This window comes from Staurois parvus, unplaced genomic scaffold (assembly GCF_062004578.1).
Source record: "Staurois parvus isolate SC_StPar_1 unplaced genomic scaffold, SC_StPar_1.0 ptg000599l, whole genome shotgun sequence".
In the NCBI taxonomy this organism is placed as follows: domain Eukaryota; kingdom Metazoa; phylum Chordata; class Amphibia; order Anura; family Ranidae; genus Staurois; species Staurois parvus.
In genome coordinates, this window is record NW_028318395.1 from 2,065,379 (window position 1) to 2,080,062 (window position 14,684).

The 14,684-nt window shown below is 37.4% G+C and overlaps 1 protein-coding gene across 12 annotated transcripts in view; it reads left to right on the top strand.

Moving 5' to 3' along the window:
* FOXP2 (forkhead box P2) overlaps positions 1-14,684 on the top strand; it is a 300,141-nt gene that overhangs the window by 201,936 nt on the left and 83,521 nt on the right. For 11 of the 12 annotated variants that reach the window (XM_089692669.1, XM_089692670.1, XM_089692671.1 and 8 more), the window contains exons 9-10: positions 9,844-9,931; positions 11,310-11,393. In XM_089692669.1, the coding sequence (XP_089548795.1) occupies positions 9,844-9,931; positions 11,310-11,393 (172 nt within the window). Of the gene's footprint in view, positions 1-9,843; positions 9,932-11,309; positions 11,427-14,684 lie in introns of those variants that run through there. The other variant, XM_089692677.1, reaches the window with a different exon arrangement.

Genomic DNA, 14,684 nt, shown 5'->3' on the forward strand with positions numbered 1-14,684 from the left:
TTTAGTAGTCTTTTTCCATTCATACATCTTATTTAAAATGTGATTATAGCATGGAAAATATTACAATATACTAGACAGCAGACTAAAATGAAATTTAATCTTTAAAAAAAAAAGTTCATAAAAACTGCCATAATTAATAAATCTAAACTATTGAATGAAAATGTAATTAGGAACATGTATGAAAAATAATACTAATGTAGTCATCAAAGAACCAGCTTGTATCAATATAAAAATAAATAGAATGGATTATATATATTTATAATAAAATAATAATGATATGACATGCATAAACCCAGTTAGTGATTTTAATACTAGGGTAAATTCTTAAAAGTAACATTAAACATTACCTAATATCATACCTACAATTTAAATTTTTCTCCATCCAGGTTTTATTATATCTGTAGATGAAAGATGTATGCCAAAGAGCTATCGGCCTTCTCTCCAAAGAACCTTTTTAGCATTGAAAAAACTTGATATATTTTGGAGGAATAGAGACAGCTTTCTTAAGAGTTTTTTTTCTCTGGCTTAGATATTATGATTTGTGGAATTTTTGTCCCAGGGTTTAGAATATCTGTTTATTTTGATCCAAATCTATCTACTTATGCTAAAGTACGTTGATTCCCTTTTCAGTCATGGGCAAAAGTTACCTGATTACTTTATCAGATAAAATAATCATTATCATTTTAAAATATAATGTAAAATGCTGGTTATATGAATCCAGAAAACGTTAGGAATATTCTATCGACCATAGTTCTATGAGATCTATGTTTTTAAATTGCTTTCTTCTAATCAACAATTTCTGAATTGTTATGCTTACTTTTTAAAGGTGAAAAACAAACACAATACAAATGTTTCCTAGCACACTTGCCATCTAGCCAGCAAAAAACAATGTATACCTTTTTGTATTAAAAACAGAGGTTTTATTTGCACAACATTAGAAAATATGTGGAGGCCACACTACCTTTTCCAGGCCACGCTGTGTGGTGTGGTCAATAAATCTAATCTATAAAAGCCTTGATCTTGTATCACATACAACAATGAATAAATTAGGAGAGATATGCCTGGAAGTGGCCCTTTCCTCCTCATCATTTATCTAAACCAAACCCAAAGCAAAAAAGTAATATTTTGCAGCTTACTAGTCCTTGGTGTGATGGATGCATTTGTTTTCAAACTTCCTTTGCTTTATTTTCACCTGGTAATCTTGTAAATAACACACTTCCTGCCCCTGGGTGTCTGTGTCAGTCATCTACTGTACCTATTAAAAGAGCCATGGTTGTCACCTTAGGCTGCTGTCCTAATATATACTACAAACCTGTTTGTATCTCTTCATCTTCATTACATGGGGGGACTATCTAGGAAGCTATTCGTTGGTGCAGTTAACAGGAATTGGCAAATACACAGAATTTCTGACAAGAGCAACAGGTATTGGCTGAAAATTTTATTGGCTTTGAAACAAAAGAAAAATATCCAGTTACCATATCTAAGAACATTTATTGTTTCAAGGGTTAGTTGTCCTTTAAAGGTGCAAGAACACACCAGAAGTCAAGCACAGCACAGCACAATGGCAGCTAAAGACCTTCAGTGTGTTCCCACACCAGATCCAGCAAGCTAAACAAACATTGAAACTGCACCAATTAATTTATTAGCTAGCCTTTTTTTTAAGTAAGGTGCACATGGAGGGGCTTTGCACAGAAAAACAGTGTAAACATGTAGAATATAACTCTGAAGACCAAAGCATTGATATGTCAAAGTGTTTTAGAAATTCAATACGTTTAGGAAGTATTTTTGGGTGCTTGAGAAATGTTGTGATTAATTGATGTTATTGAAACATGAGTTATGCCTCTGAAGGTTCTCGTTTATCTAGGTCATGGTATATTTTTATGGTATATCTAGTAGTAGTTAACCCCATTTAACTAGACTACTGTAGTTCCATAATGTTGAAGATGTTTTGCTGCTTATCCAGGCACCTTCTACAGTTCTAATGAGCATCAGGAATGTACCCAGTATAGTTACATGGATACCTAATTACTATGGAATGTGCCAAAGCAGATATTGATTTCCAAGAACAAGATGGGAGGTGTAAGAGTTTGAGTAACCATCCTCTACATAGCTACATAAACAAATCCCATGGTGCCTTGTTTGGTGTAGGTGTCAATCGTTCAAGTTACAGCTAAAAGCTGTTGTGGAATCACTAGGGTAGAGATGGTATAATGGCATTTTATATGGGTGATAGTGTGGAAAGCCCCCACCCACCTTTGTGGATAGTTGTTCCAGTTTGATTGAGATGTTTTTTTCATGATTCCCACAAATCATTGGTATCTCTGTCCAAAATGAGCACCTCACAACCTTAAAATATTTGTAACTCGCTTCAGAACCAAAGAACCTGCTTGGATAAGCAGTAAAATGTCTTCAACATAACAGAACTAGTCCTGTTGAATATAACAAACTAGTTGAAACATGTCTTGATTCCTGGCTAGGTTGTTAATATTTACAGCTATATACCGGTATAAAAGAATAAGGCAAATAGAAAATACAGTGGAGTGTGTCTTACTCAGATGTGATCCCAAAAGCCATTATAAAAGATAACCTTGTCAATTGATATTGGTATGGTTCTGATACATTATGGATGAATATTCATATGGATTTACAAACTAATTAATAAAGTAAAATCCTGCTATGTTCCCATCTCCCCTCGTTTTCTGAGTAGTAATGAGTAAATAAAGACAACATACACCAATAGGTTAGTGATAATAGAGCTCTGGAAAGAAGAATGTAGCAACCGAATGCATGTGCACCTGCGCTGAACTGTGGACTCCACAATATTAGTATCCCCACATGAGTGAGAGAAATGCAGGCCTTGCTGCCCTCAACGGACCAGGGACATCCAAAGTGAACTTTATATAGAAAACAAAGAGAGGGCGCACAGGCATAGTGCATTACCTTATAAAATGGGATTTATTAATGAATAGTAAAATACTCACAAAAAAAATTAAAATAAAATTAAAATGGGAAGCATGTCACAAGGGATGCAGAGTGGTTCAGGAACCCCTGTGGGTGGTCTGGTGGAGGACAGTAAGCCTCTGGATAGCTGGTGGCTGTTGCGTTTCTAAAGGTTTGTGAATACTACTTTAAAATATGCTATGAATACACTATAATTAATATCCCAAAACGCCTTTTATCTATATCAATATTCATTTACACTAACTACCATGTATTCAAATTTGTTCAGATGTCCGTATATACTCAATGCATGTATTCACCCCACCCTCCTCTATATTCTCCTCCCCCCTGATGTCTCCGCCTTGGGGGTAGACCCCAATATCTATCATCACATGGTTCCCAGCCCATTTAAGAGAGGTAACAGGCTGTGCACACACACACTGGCTCTGAGGAAGAGATACAACCTCAAAATGCATCAGCCACCAGCTATCCAGAGGCTCACAGTCCTCCACCAGACCACCCACAGGGTTTCCTGAACCACTCTGCATCCCTTGTGACATGCTTCCCATTTTAATTTAATTTTACATTTCTTTGCGAGTATTTTACTATTTATTAATAAATCCCATTTTGTAAGGTAATGCACTAGGCCTGTGCACCCTCTCTTTGTTTTCTATATACAGTGATAATAGAGCATTCTAAGTACCATGATATTGAATGGTGTACACTGGAACTGCAACAGAGTGGAATGTACAGTTTAAACTTACTGCTAGAGAATTTACGGGAGAGTTTTTACAAATATTGAAATGATGCTGTAGTGAATCTGTAATTTTCTAACAATGTAAAACTTGTTACAAGTGTTTATATTAACTACAATTTGGGTAATCTGTGCTAAAAAGACAAAAACCCTTGATTGTGCTCAGTCAGCTTTTTCCCCAGCCAGAGTAGCTAGGGACTGACAGCTCTGAACCTGGAAGTGCTCAGAGATTTGAATGGACATTCCCTGATCTCCCAATGCGCTCCAACATGACACCCAACTTGATGGTCCCAGTCACACAGAAGGCATAGGAAAGCTTGGGACACATGGCAAGACAGGATAGGCTTCACATTCTTCTACATGTACAAGTGGTTGCTTGGTTTTACAAATATGCTCGCAGCCAAGAGTAAAAATGTAAGCAAACTCACTTGGCTGTTATAACGGCCATGAGTTTGTTTATATGAGGTTGCTGCCATTGGCAAAATAGTGCCATCAGTGGCAGTAAAGTTTAAGGTGGTTTTGCTACCGCACTTATTCCCTTGGTTCTATCGAAGTTTATAAATGTAATAAGTGATGACATCCTTTTGTCTATACATGAATTTAGCTAATTCTGGTGTGGCTAATACCAATAATGTTAATACCAAATGATAACAACTGCAAAAAATAAAGATCTAATTTATTTACACAGAAAAGAAGCTTTCTGTTAACCAAAAAAATAAAATATAATGTAGCCGGCATAACTTTAAAAGTAGTAATATTACAATGCAAATACAGAATGTTACCAATACAAAGAGATGACTACAGGAAAGAAAGTTACATAAAAGAAACATAGAATAATATGTTGCACAGACATCCTGATGACTGGGCTTCCAAAGAGAGAGAGAGAGGAAAAGAGAGGGTGGGGGTCTTGCTTTGGTGTTATAACCTCTTTGCAAAAGACCACCCCTAGACTCACCCACCCAGGTAAAAGTCACACCCTTCCACATATCTTAACCTCTAATGGGTGGACTCAAGACACTGGTCAGTTAATTCACCAGCTGTTAAAAAAGACAGGAAGTCCAAGCTGCCTTCCTTCCCCCTCACCTCAATTGAGTCTTTTGAAATGGCATCCCCCACAGTTATTTGTAATGTCCAGTTCCTGGAATTTCTTTTGAACTGAGACGTAGATACCTATCAAAACTTCTCAATAATGTAATGGCCATTTTGGGCCCAGAACAATTTCCACCTTCATGAAGGTAAAAATTATTCTAGGCCCAAAACAGCCACCACAAAGGGTACTAGCATTTTTTTTAAAGAGTGTCATAATATTGTCTATCTACAAATTATTTATTTTGGCTCATCTTAAGTATGCTGTTCAAATTGAGTATCAATTCATAAAAGTATGTCCTAGAACTGGAAATCATGCAGTCTTCCATTTTTAAGAAACTGCTAATTGAACATAATTTACTCATTGTTAAGATGAGATTACATGAAAATATCAACAACTCTTATAACACCACAAGTAAATTCAGTAAAAGGATTTTTACATAAAGATCAGTACAAAAGACACAAACATCCAAAGTGCAGCCTTCCTTTTTCCCAGTGCTGAATAGTCCTTTGGTGGCTCCTAATGTCCCATAGATTTCAAACATTACTTATGATGCGCATGTGTAAAAAGAAACAACCATTATGATTTCAAACATTAGTAGGTTTATCATGAATGACATGTTTTCTTATGTAATGCTTTCTGACACACTTCACAATCTGGTAAAAATGACATAATTGTTTACTTTACTCCAAAGGTTCACTACATTTAGAGGTCTATTTGAAAATGTTTTCATTCAAAATTCACACTTTACCCAGAATTCACACATCTTTCAAATAGAATCCCCTTAGAAAAATGTGGCAATCTTGGGTGAAAGCTGTGTGAATGTAATGCTTTGCTTCCCTCTGGGTGGGATTTTGGACATTACCCAGATACCCTTTAAGTGGATAGTCAAGCTAGCTTGTTATATTGAAGGTTAGGAAAGCTGACCAATTTATCATTATTTAAATTCCAATACCTATCCAACTACACATAATTAAATATGGCATAATTGGCTTTAGGCAATTCGTAGTGACAGATTTATTTTTGTGTAGACTGTTCTATCAAAATATGGCGATTGGAAACTAATTCTCTTCATTCTACTGACCAACAAAACTCAGTTCCTGAGACAGATGGCTCTAGTGGTGTCATTATAAGCACATACCTATAAGAGTCAGTTCCCACTAATAAATTCATGGTAAGTGCTTTAAGAATTCCATTAAAATATCAATTTCTGATAACCACTGAGAGCTCTAAAGATATTCTTAAAGGAGAAAAAGAATAGACTTTGAATATACTGTATGTAGTGAAAGCATAGGGACTATAACATCTTTGGCATGTATTTGAATACCACCAGGGCTGTTGTCAATCCTAACAGTCACATATCAGTCTTGTTTAGATTCAAATTACTTTCAGGGATCAAAATAGAATTGAATTTAAGATTTGTCTGATAAACTGTGAGACAGAACACATATTCTTTTTGTTTGATGTTTTTAAAAATCAGAGTCTTGGCTGCTCCCAGGCTATTCTACGTTCTGTTTTGTGTTGTAGTTAAGTTTTTATTAAATATCTGCTGAAAGAAAAGGCTTTACATTTACACACTGTGTACATGAGGCTAAGACCTGGCTCAGTCTCATGCAGTTTTTAAAGAATGCCAGTCAACCACATCATTTATTCCATTTTCAAAACAAAAATCAATATACCTATAAAGTGACCCATAAATTAGAACTGGCTCGCGCAATGTTTGTTCAAGCTGCCTTTCTGAAGGCACCCTTTGCATTTTTCTTCACCTTCATGTTTGAACTGCAGTCACAGTAAGAGGCTCATTAGGGGACATTAGGGAGTGGATCTAACCAGAATTCCATAGCTTGCTTTGCTATTATTAATGCATAGTAGAGTAGAATGCATTTAAATATTTAATAGATATTCAGTAATTTGTGTGTAATCGTCTTGTTAGCCAACCCGCAGAAATAGAACAGGTCTGTGAAATGGTGTTAGTGATTGCATTAGTAATTTACAGACCTTTGTCATCACAATAGAGCATTATTGGTGCCTTATGAAAATACTGAAATAGAGCTGGCAATAAGTAATAAAAAAAGGAATTGGTAAAGCCTTTTGTAATAAGCATCTTGAGGATAACAATCCATTTAGTTCTTTAGAAGCAGCTATAATTCATGACATATGCAATATATCAAATACATAAGATAGCATTATGAAGCAGCCTTCATATGTAAAGGGTATGTGCAACATTAGTTCAAACTTCCTGCGAGGTACATGATTAAATGATTAATGGAATGTCCCTTTGCATATGCATTTTGAAACAGCAATTAAGTTGTGGCTCAGAAAATTCTGAAATTCCTCACTTTTCAATATTATCTTATCCTTGATTTATAATTTATAGAGACCATTTTAACAGCCAATATATAATACCTGAGACAGATATAAAGACATAAAAGAGAATATTTTTGACATGAAATAGTTTTAAGTGTATAAATTTATAATTTTATGTTAATGTTGTCCTATTTATTTAATCTTGCTGCATTTCATTTGTATCCTTTGCCATTTCTGCACTTTGATTGGCATAATTAAGTAGGGGAATGAATAGGCTCTATTATTTTACATATCACTAGTAAACAATAGCAAGGAACCGAGAAGGGAGATGTGGCAGAGGTATGTATGTGTTTTTCAAGTTCTCGGTAATCCACTGGAGGCTGTTCTATAAATGATCATTGAAGGGCTGCAAGCTAGCCTATAATTACAGGAAAGAAAGTGGCAGCTCTGGCATTTCATAACTATGTGTCCTCGAAAAGTGCTTTGTGAGTTTGTCACCAATGATAATTTAGATAGAGGCTCATTACTGAACATCACAACACTTTAAAAACCTTTCGCCTTCATGCTGGAGAATAAAGGACTATTTTAATGGCAAGGTTCTTTTGTATTCCTCTGAAAAATTCAATCAAGACAAAACCTTACCGACTATTATTATACTCCACAGTCTCTCTATTCTAATGAAAGCAGCACAGATAAACTGAATATGAAGACTTGAGCAGTTAAATGCAAACATATTTTTTTATTCTCTAACTATATGACAAGAGCAGGTCGCTAAAATGTAAACATGTTTAAAGCCACTTTTGTGCAGACAGGCCTTGTTCATTTTCTTTGTCTTCATTTTTTCTTAAGGAATTGCATCATATACATCTTTCATTTATGCATCTAGTACAAAATATAGTTTGATATTACCCTTTGCAGTCAAAATAACGCATTTAGCCCTTTCTGCACCTTTCTTCTGTTTAATCTGCAAGTGAGCATTAGTGTCTTTATCTCTTGTGTGTGGGAATAGATATGTTACCAGAGCAATGAGTATTAACTCCTATTTTCAGATGCAGTGCAGCATGCATTAAAAGGACCGATTATAAAATAAGCAGGACACAATATATGCAAAAGACCCTTCTGTAATCAGCACTAATATCCTTATGTTTAAGACTCGCACATTTTGTGCCTAAGAATCTAATTTTAATTCACATTTTAAATTTAAAAGAAATATATGTAACACCTTTCAGTCAGAAAAACTAGATGATTTTAGGTTATTTTTAAGTGTTGTAGTTTTGTATTTTATAAAATCTCATAGGCAAACATTTCTTTATAGTTGGATGTGACTTAATTATTCACATTCACACTGTTGTATCTTTTATAAAGCATCTAGTTTAATTAGAGTTTAAAATGTAGGAGTTATTTATTTATGCCAGTGAATACTAAAGCCTCTGTTAACATATTGCTCCTAGACAAGCAGTCACATACTAAAAAGCTGTAGGAAGTTAATAACCCCCAACAGAGGATGAGGGGGCCATAGACTTACATGGAGTTGACTATATTGGAAGTATGTTGAAACTACCTACAAGTTACAGAAGTAAATCAAACTGGATTTGTAACCAGTAGCTTGTAGGCCCAGGTCAATTCAGATTTTGTGAATGCTCAGTAGTAATGTAGTCAACAAATACTGGCTGTGACCATCAGCCAGCCCTCCCCATCCTCTTACAATGGCTCTGTTGATGTCTGATGATGAGCTTGCTCTGCCTACTGGTCAGCACCAAAAAAGAGAGGTGGGCCAAGCTGCTGCACTGGTACCCCCCTTCTGCTTACACAGCATAAGCCAGTCCGAAGGATCCCTCCTGGGAGAAAGAGAGGAGTCGCATTTACGTGCTTATAATGTTGGCAGTGGTGTCTTAGCATCTTTTTTTTAACTGACCACTGCAAATAGTTACATCCAAATTTATCATAAATTTATGCAAAGGGGTCATGTCATATAAGTGGCCACCTTAACTCACTCCTTCATATATTTATCATCATATCTGTTCTCACCATTTGCCCTATGCTTCTTTCACCTAATTTGAACATAGTGAAATGCCCCATAATTCTAGTTATTATTAGCATAAATTTGGATTAGCATGTGAGTCTCCCTCCTCTTCTGATGAAGCAATGGGTACCCAATCCTTGAGCTGGACCCTAGCACCCTATTATGTGCGGAGAAAATCCCTAGCCTTGCTCAAAACTGGAATAGAGTGAATTTGAGATGTACTCTTTGCATTTATCTATTATAGGTACTTATATAGCGCCATCAATTTACGCAGCACTTTACAAATATATTATACATTCACATCAGTCCCTGCCCTCATGGAGCTTACAACCTAAGGTGCACACACTAGTGCCAATTTAGACAGGAGCCAATAAGCCTAATAGCATATCTTTAGAGTGTGGGAAGAAATTGGAGTACCCAGAGGAAACCCACATAGGCACAAGAAGAACATTCAAACTCCAGGTAGGTTGTGTCATGGTCATTCAAACATAGCAGCAGGTAGAAGGAATGAAGGTTAGTATGAGCACCTGGGGAAAGAGGTATATTTAACCAAATCCATTACTTTGCCCTCCATCAGTGAGCTTTTATAACATTATATAAACAATTGTTATGTTTAATATCTTTATCTAACAATATGATGTATGCTTTTATACCTGCAACATGGTGCTAATTATATTCCATAGTAATCACATTTAAGTCTACTAATCAATTTTGTTTTGTTTTCCCAAATAGGCACCTTAACAATGAGCATGCATTGGATGATAGAAGTACAGCTCAATGCAGAGTACAAATGCAAGTAGTTCAGCAATTGGAAATTCAGGTTGGTGATCATTCTCAATTTCATAATTAAAAACAAGTTGCATTACTGAAGAATGAGCAGGTCAGCCTTTTTAAACACTGATTATTTATTGGATAGAGTAATGATGACTCACTGATTCACTTTGGAGTTTCAAGATTTCTAAAAAATACCACAATGTGCAAAGGTTTTCATTCTGATATTCCATATTCTAACATGCTTCAGAGGTGATATGCTATCAGTGGTATGGAGATGGTCTCTGCAATTTCATAAAATACACCAAACTCAGAGGAAATCTTTGCATTGGAATTTGCTCAGGGGTGCAGCCTACATACTGAATGTCTACAGTCTTCATCCTGACATTCAGCTTATTGAAACTCTGCCTACCTCACTAGCTAAACCCTATATTTGCCTTATTGCAAACTCTTAATTGCGCTGATTGCAACCCTCTGAAATAAAATTTCTTTCCCTGTCCACATATCTTGGAGAATCAGAGGCACCTGAAAGTTGGTTGCAGCTCCCCACTTTTTTTTATAGCGTATTTCCAGTGCTATATCTTTATGCTCAACTGTTTGTTTATTTCTAATTAAATATAATTTGTACTTAACATTGCATCGGTGATGAATTTATTCTGTTGCCCAATGAGTCTTTTTTTGTTGCTGTTTTACCGATAGCTAGTTGAGGTCCATTGTTTGTACGGAGATTGTAAAATGTGAATGCTGTCTCAGAATTCAGCATAGCACACTTTTAGTTTCGGTCATTCTCTACAGTTAAATTGATGATGGTAAAATGTAGAGGGCACTGAGAGAACCCCAGTAGGAGATAAATAAGTGAAAAGACTGCTCAGAACAACAATTTGCTTGAAAAAACTTTTGCTTTTGCATACTCACTTGCACTAGTCCACAGCTACATCTGTCTTGAGGACATCTAGCAAAAGCTAAAGAGCTTATAGTGTCAGGTTGGAGTAACTTCCACTTTTAGGCAGAGTTAAGCTTTTGAATGGCATTGGCAAAAGAGGAAAAAAAAACTATATTTGATAATAATGGCACAATACTGAGCAAATCTTAGCAACTTGATAAATATTAGCAAAATGCTGATTCTGATGAATGATTAGCTTGTGTTGATTGTAAAATGTATACAGATAAATCCAGGTTAATAGGAGGAAAAATAAGTGTATTGTATTCAGTGGCTTTCACCTTTTTCCCTTTAAGGCATTCTATACATGTGTTCTCTTTTATCTTGGTAGCAAATTGCATTCCTTCATTCATACAGTATGCAACTCTGCATTTTATGTGCTGGACTCATTACATGGAGACATGCTTGATGATAAGATGTATCACTAAGATAAAATAGCTATATCAGTCATTTCTGAAATGCTTCTGATTTTACTCCTTCTTAACAGCTTTCTAAAGAGCGTGAACGACTTCAAGCAATGATGACCCACTTGCACATGCGACCCTCAGAGCCCAAGCCATCTCCAAAACCTGTAAGTGCATATTGCTTTATAAACAGTAAATAGGTCTATACATGTAACTGGCTAAGAAAATGAACAATTTTGTGACAGTCTAAAAACAATGAGTGTGATGAAAAAATATTGCAATAAAATGGATGTAAAATGCAATATCTTGTCAAATTGTATGTTTCTTTAGAAGTAATGCTATCTTTAACACAATCTATCCAATCTACACTGTGGGTGACACTAAACAAACTACACCTGTAAGTGCAAAAATCATTACCTTCAGAGCTGAGCCTGGAAAGAGATCTAAGTGTGATAGTTTCACTCATTCCCAGGGAAAATCAGCAGCGCTTTAAACAGTATAGACTATCATACCGGAAAACACCAATTCAAAATGGTTTTAGAAATTGTTTTCAAAATATGCCAAAAATTTGTGCTGTCTTTAATTGTGTAGGACTTCCTGTTATATTGTATGGTGTATTAAAGGTTGGTGTTTGCAAAGTATAAAACAATGAAAAAGAACTAAAACACACATACACATACAGTATGTGTATGTATGTGTGATTTTATATGTACAAAAAAATATATATAGAGAGAGAGTATGAGAGTGTGCCATATGCAAGTTATACTTCTATGGTTGATCTGGATTGCTAATTTTCAATGTTGCCATTTCAGTCCTCATAAAAATAAACTTTTCATATGGATACATATATTGTGGGGGCATCCTCATGAATTTTCCAGGTGTTCGATCAGTTTTGATGGTCATAGATACACATTTGCATTCCAAAGCGCTTTCCATGGTGCTATTTTTATTTGTTATTATATTAAGGCTGTATGCACACTGGGCGTTTTAATAACTCTGGTAACGTTAGCTGTGTAAAGTCACATTAAAAACAGGAGTTTTTCAGCATTTTTTTAGTTTTTTGTATTAGCGTTTTGTTGCTTTTTTTGCATTTGCGTTTTTTAGAGGGTTTTTTTCCCCCCAAAAAATTTCTTTTTAGTCAGAAAAAGTCCAAAAACACTGGTTTGCTGCGATTTACCGCATTTGCCACGTTTTTCAGCATTAGAGCGTTTTTAAAGCTAAAAAACTCCTGTAGAAACGCCCCTGCCAAAAAACATTGATTACAGTCTATGTGTGGACACATAGGATAACATGCTGGGGAGTTTACTTACTGTAGAAAAAAAACTTCAAAAGCCAAAAACAGGAGCTGTAAAAATGTCCAATGTGCATGAGGACTAACAGATATGTGTGTGTGTGTGTGTGTGTGTGTGTGTGTGGTATTGTGTTATTATGCTTGAGTTTGAGTAGACCTGTTATAAGAACCAGAGGGTTCTGTTATTCTTGCATTCCCTTTGAAAATGCTAGTTTACTGGCTATTATGTTGATCTACTTGCTTTAATACTTTTAAGTCACTGTCATGGAACAAGTATGCCAATGAAGTAAAAAGTCAGCAGTTCTTGCGTACTTGTCCTGGGTCAGTGACCCAAAAAGTAACAGTCAACTTCCCAGCCAGGCAGCTATCTGATCTCAGAAGTTGCAGCCTCCATGTTTTCCTCATGACATGTAAACCCAAGAATAAAAATTTAAAATTTTGCAGCTTGCCAGTCCTTAACCACTTGCCTACCAGGAACTTATACCCCCTTCCTTACCAGGCCAATTTTCAGCTTTCAGCGCTGCCGCACTTTGATTGACAATTGCGCGGTCATGCAACATTGTACCCATATGAAATTTTGATCATTTTTTTCTCACAAATAGAGCTTTCTTTTGGTGGTATTTAATCGCCACTGGGCGCTTTACTTTTTGCGCTATAAATTAAAAAAAGTGCAAAAAATTTGAAAAAAAAAAAAAAGTTTATTTGTTTCTTTTATAAAATTTTTCAAACAGGTATTTTTTCTCCTTCACTGATTTGCGTTGATGAGGCGGCACTGATGGGCACTGATAGGCGGCACTGATGGGCACTGATAGGCAGCACTAAAGGGCACTGATAGGCAGTACTAATGAGGTGGCACGGATAGGCGGCACTGATAGACAGCACTAATTAGGGGTCACGGATAGGCGGCACTGATATGCAGCACTTGTAGGCGGCACTGATAGGTGACACTGATGATGGGTACTGATAGACGGCACTGACTGGCATCACTTCTGGGCACTGACTGGCGGCACTGACTGGCACAACCCCTGGGCACTGACTGGTGGCACTGACTGGCAGCACTGGTGGGTGGCACTGGTGGACAGCACTGGTGGGTGGGCACAGGTGGGTGGCACTGGTGGGCACAGGTGGGTGGCGCTGGTGGGCACAGGTGGGTGGGCACAGGTGGGTGGCACTGCTGGGCACATGTAGGTGGCACTGCTGGGCACAGGTAGGTGGCACTGCAGAGTGGCACAGGTGGGGGCACTGCTGGGCACAGGTGGGGGCACTGCTGGGCACAGGTGGGGGCACTGCTGGGCACAGGTGGGGGCACCGCTGGGAATGGGTGGGCGGGGCTAGTGGGCGCACAGCTGATCGGAACTTGCGGGGGTCACTGCTGGGCACCGATCATCAGGGCACTGATCATCAGTGCCCTGATGATCGGTGCTGATCCCCGCTCTGACAACTGCCGGTTCTCGGCAGTACTTTCCTCACGATCTGACAGCGTGAGGAAAGTGCAGCCGAGAACCGGCACTTGCATTTTCCTGTGATCAGCGTGTCATTGGACACCGCTGATCACGTGGTAAAAGGCCGGTGGGATCGGCCTTTCACCACATCTCGTGATCAGCTGTGTCCGTAGGACACAGCGATCACGGAGATCGCCGGGTGCGCGCCCCCTGGGGCGCGCAGGAGAGCGCGTTCTGGGAGGACGTCATATGATGTCCACTCAGAACTGGCCGGCCGCGGTGAAGCCGTCATTCGGCTATGCGCGGTCGGCAAGTGGTTAAATGTGGTGGCTGTATTTTTTTTCAAGTACATTTTTTACAGGTAAAGAAAAGATACCTATTGATCTTGACAGTTCCTAAGTCCTGTGCATGTAAATTAAATCTCAAACTATTTTATCAGCTGTCCCTGCAAACTACCAAACACTGGCACATGTAATGGAGAAGAGGGGGGGATGTTTATAGACCAAATCGAGAGAGCAGCCTAGAAATGCCTAGAAAACACCTAAAAATGGAATTAATGCAGCCACCTCCTCTAAAGACTGAAAAGCTGCAATATAAGGCATTTTGTTTTGGGTTTTAAATATGCTTTCAGGCCCATTTTTACAAGTTGAAAACTGATGAAGAAAAACAATGGCAACAAAAAAAACCCAGAAGAAGAAGGTGGGGTAAAGACTTGCAACAACCAA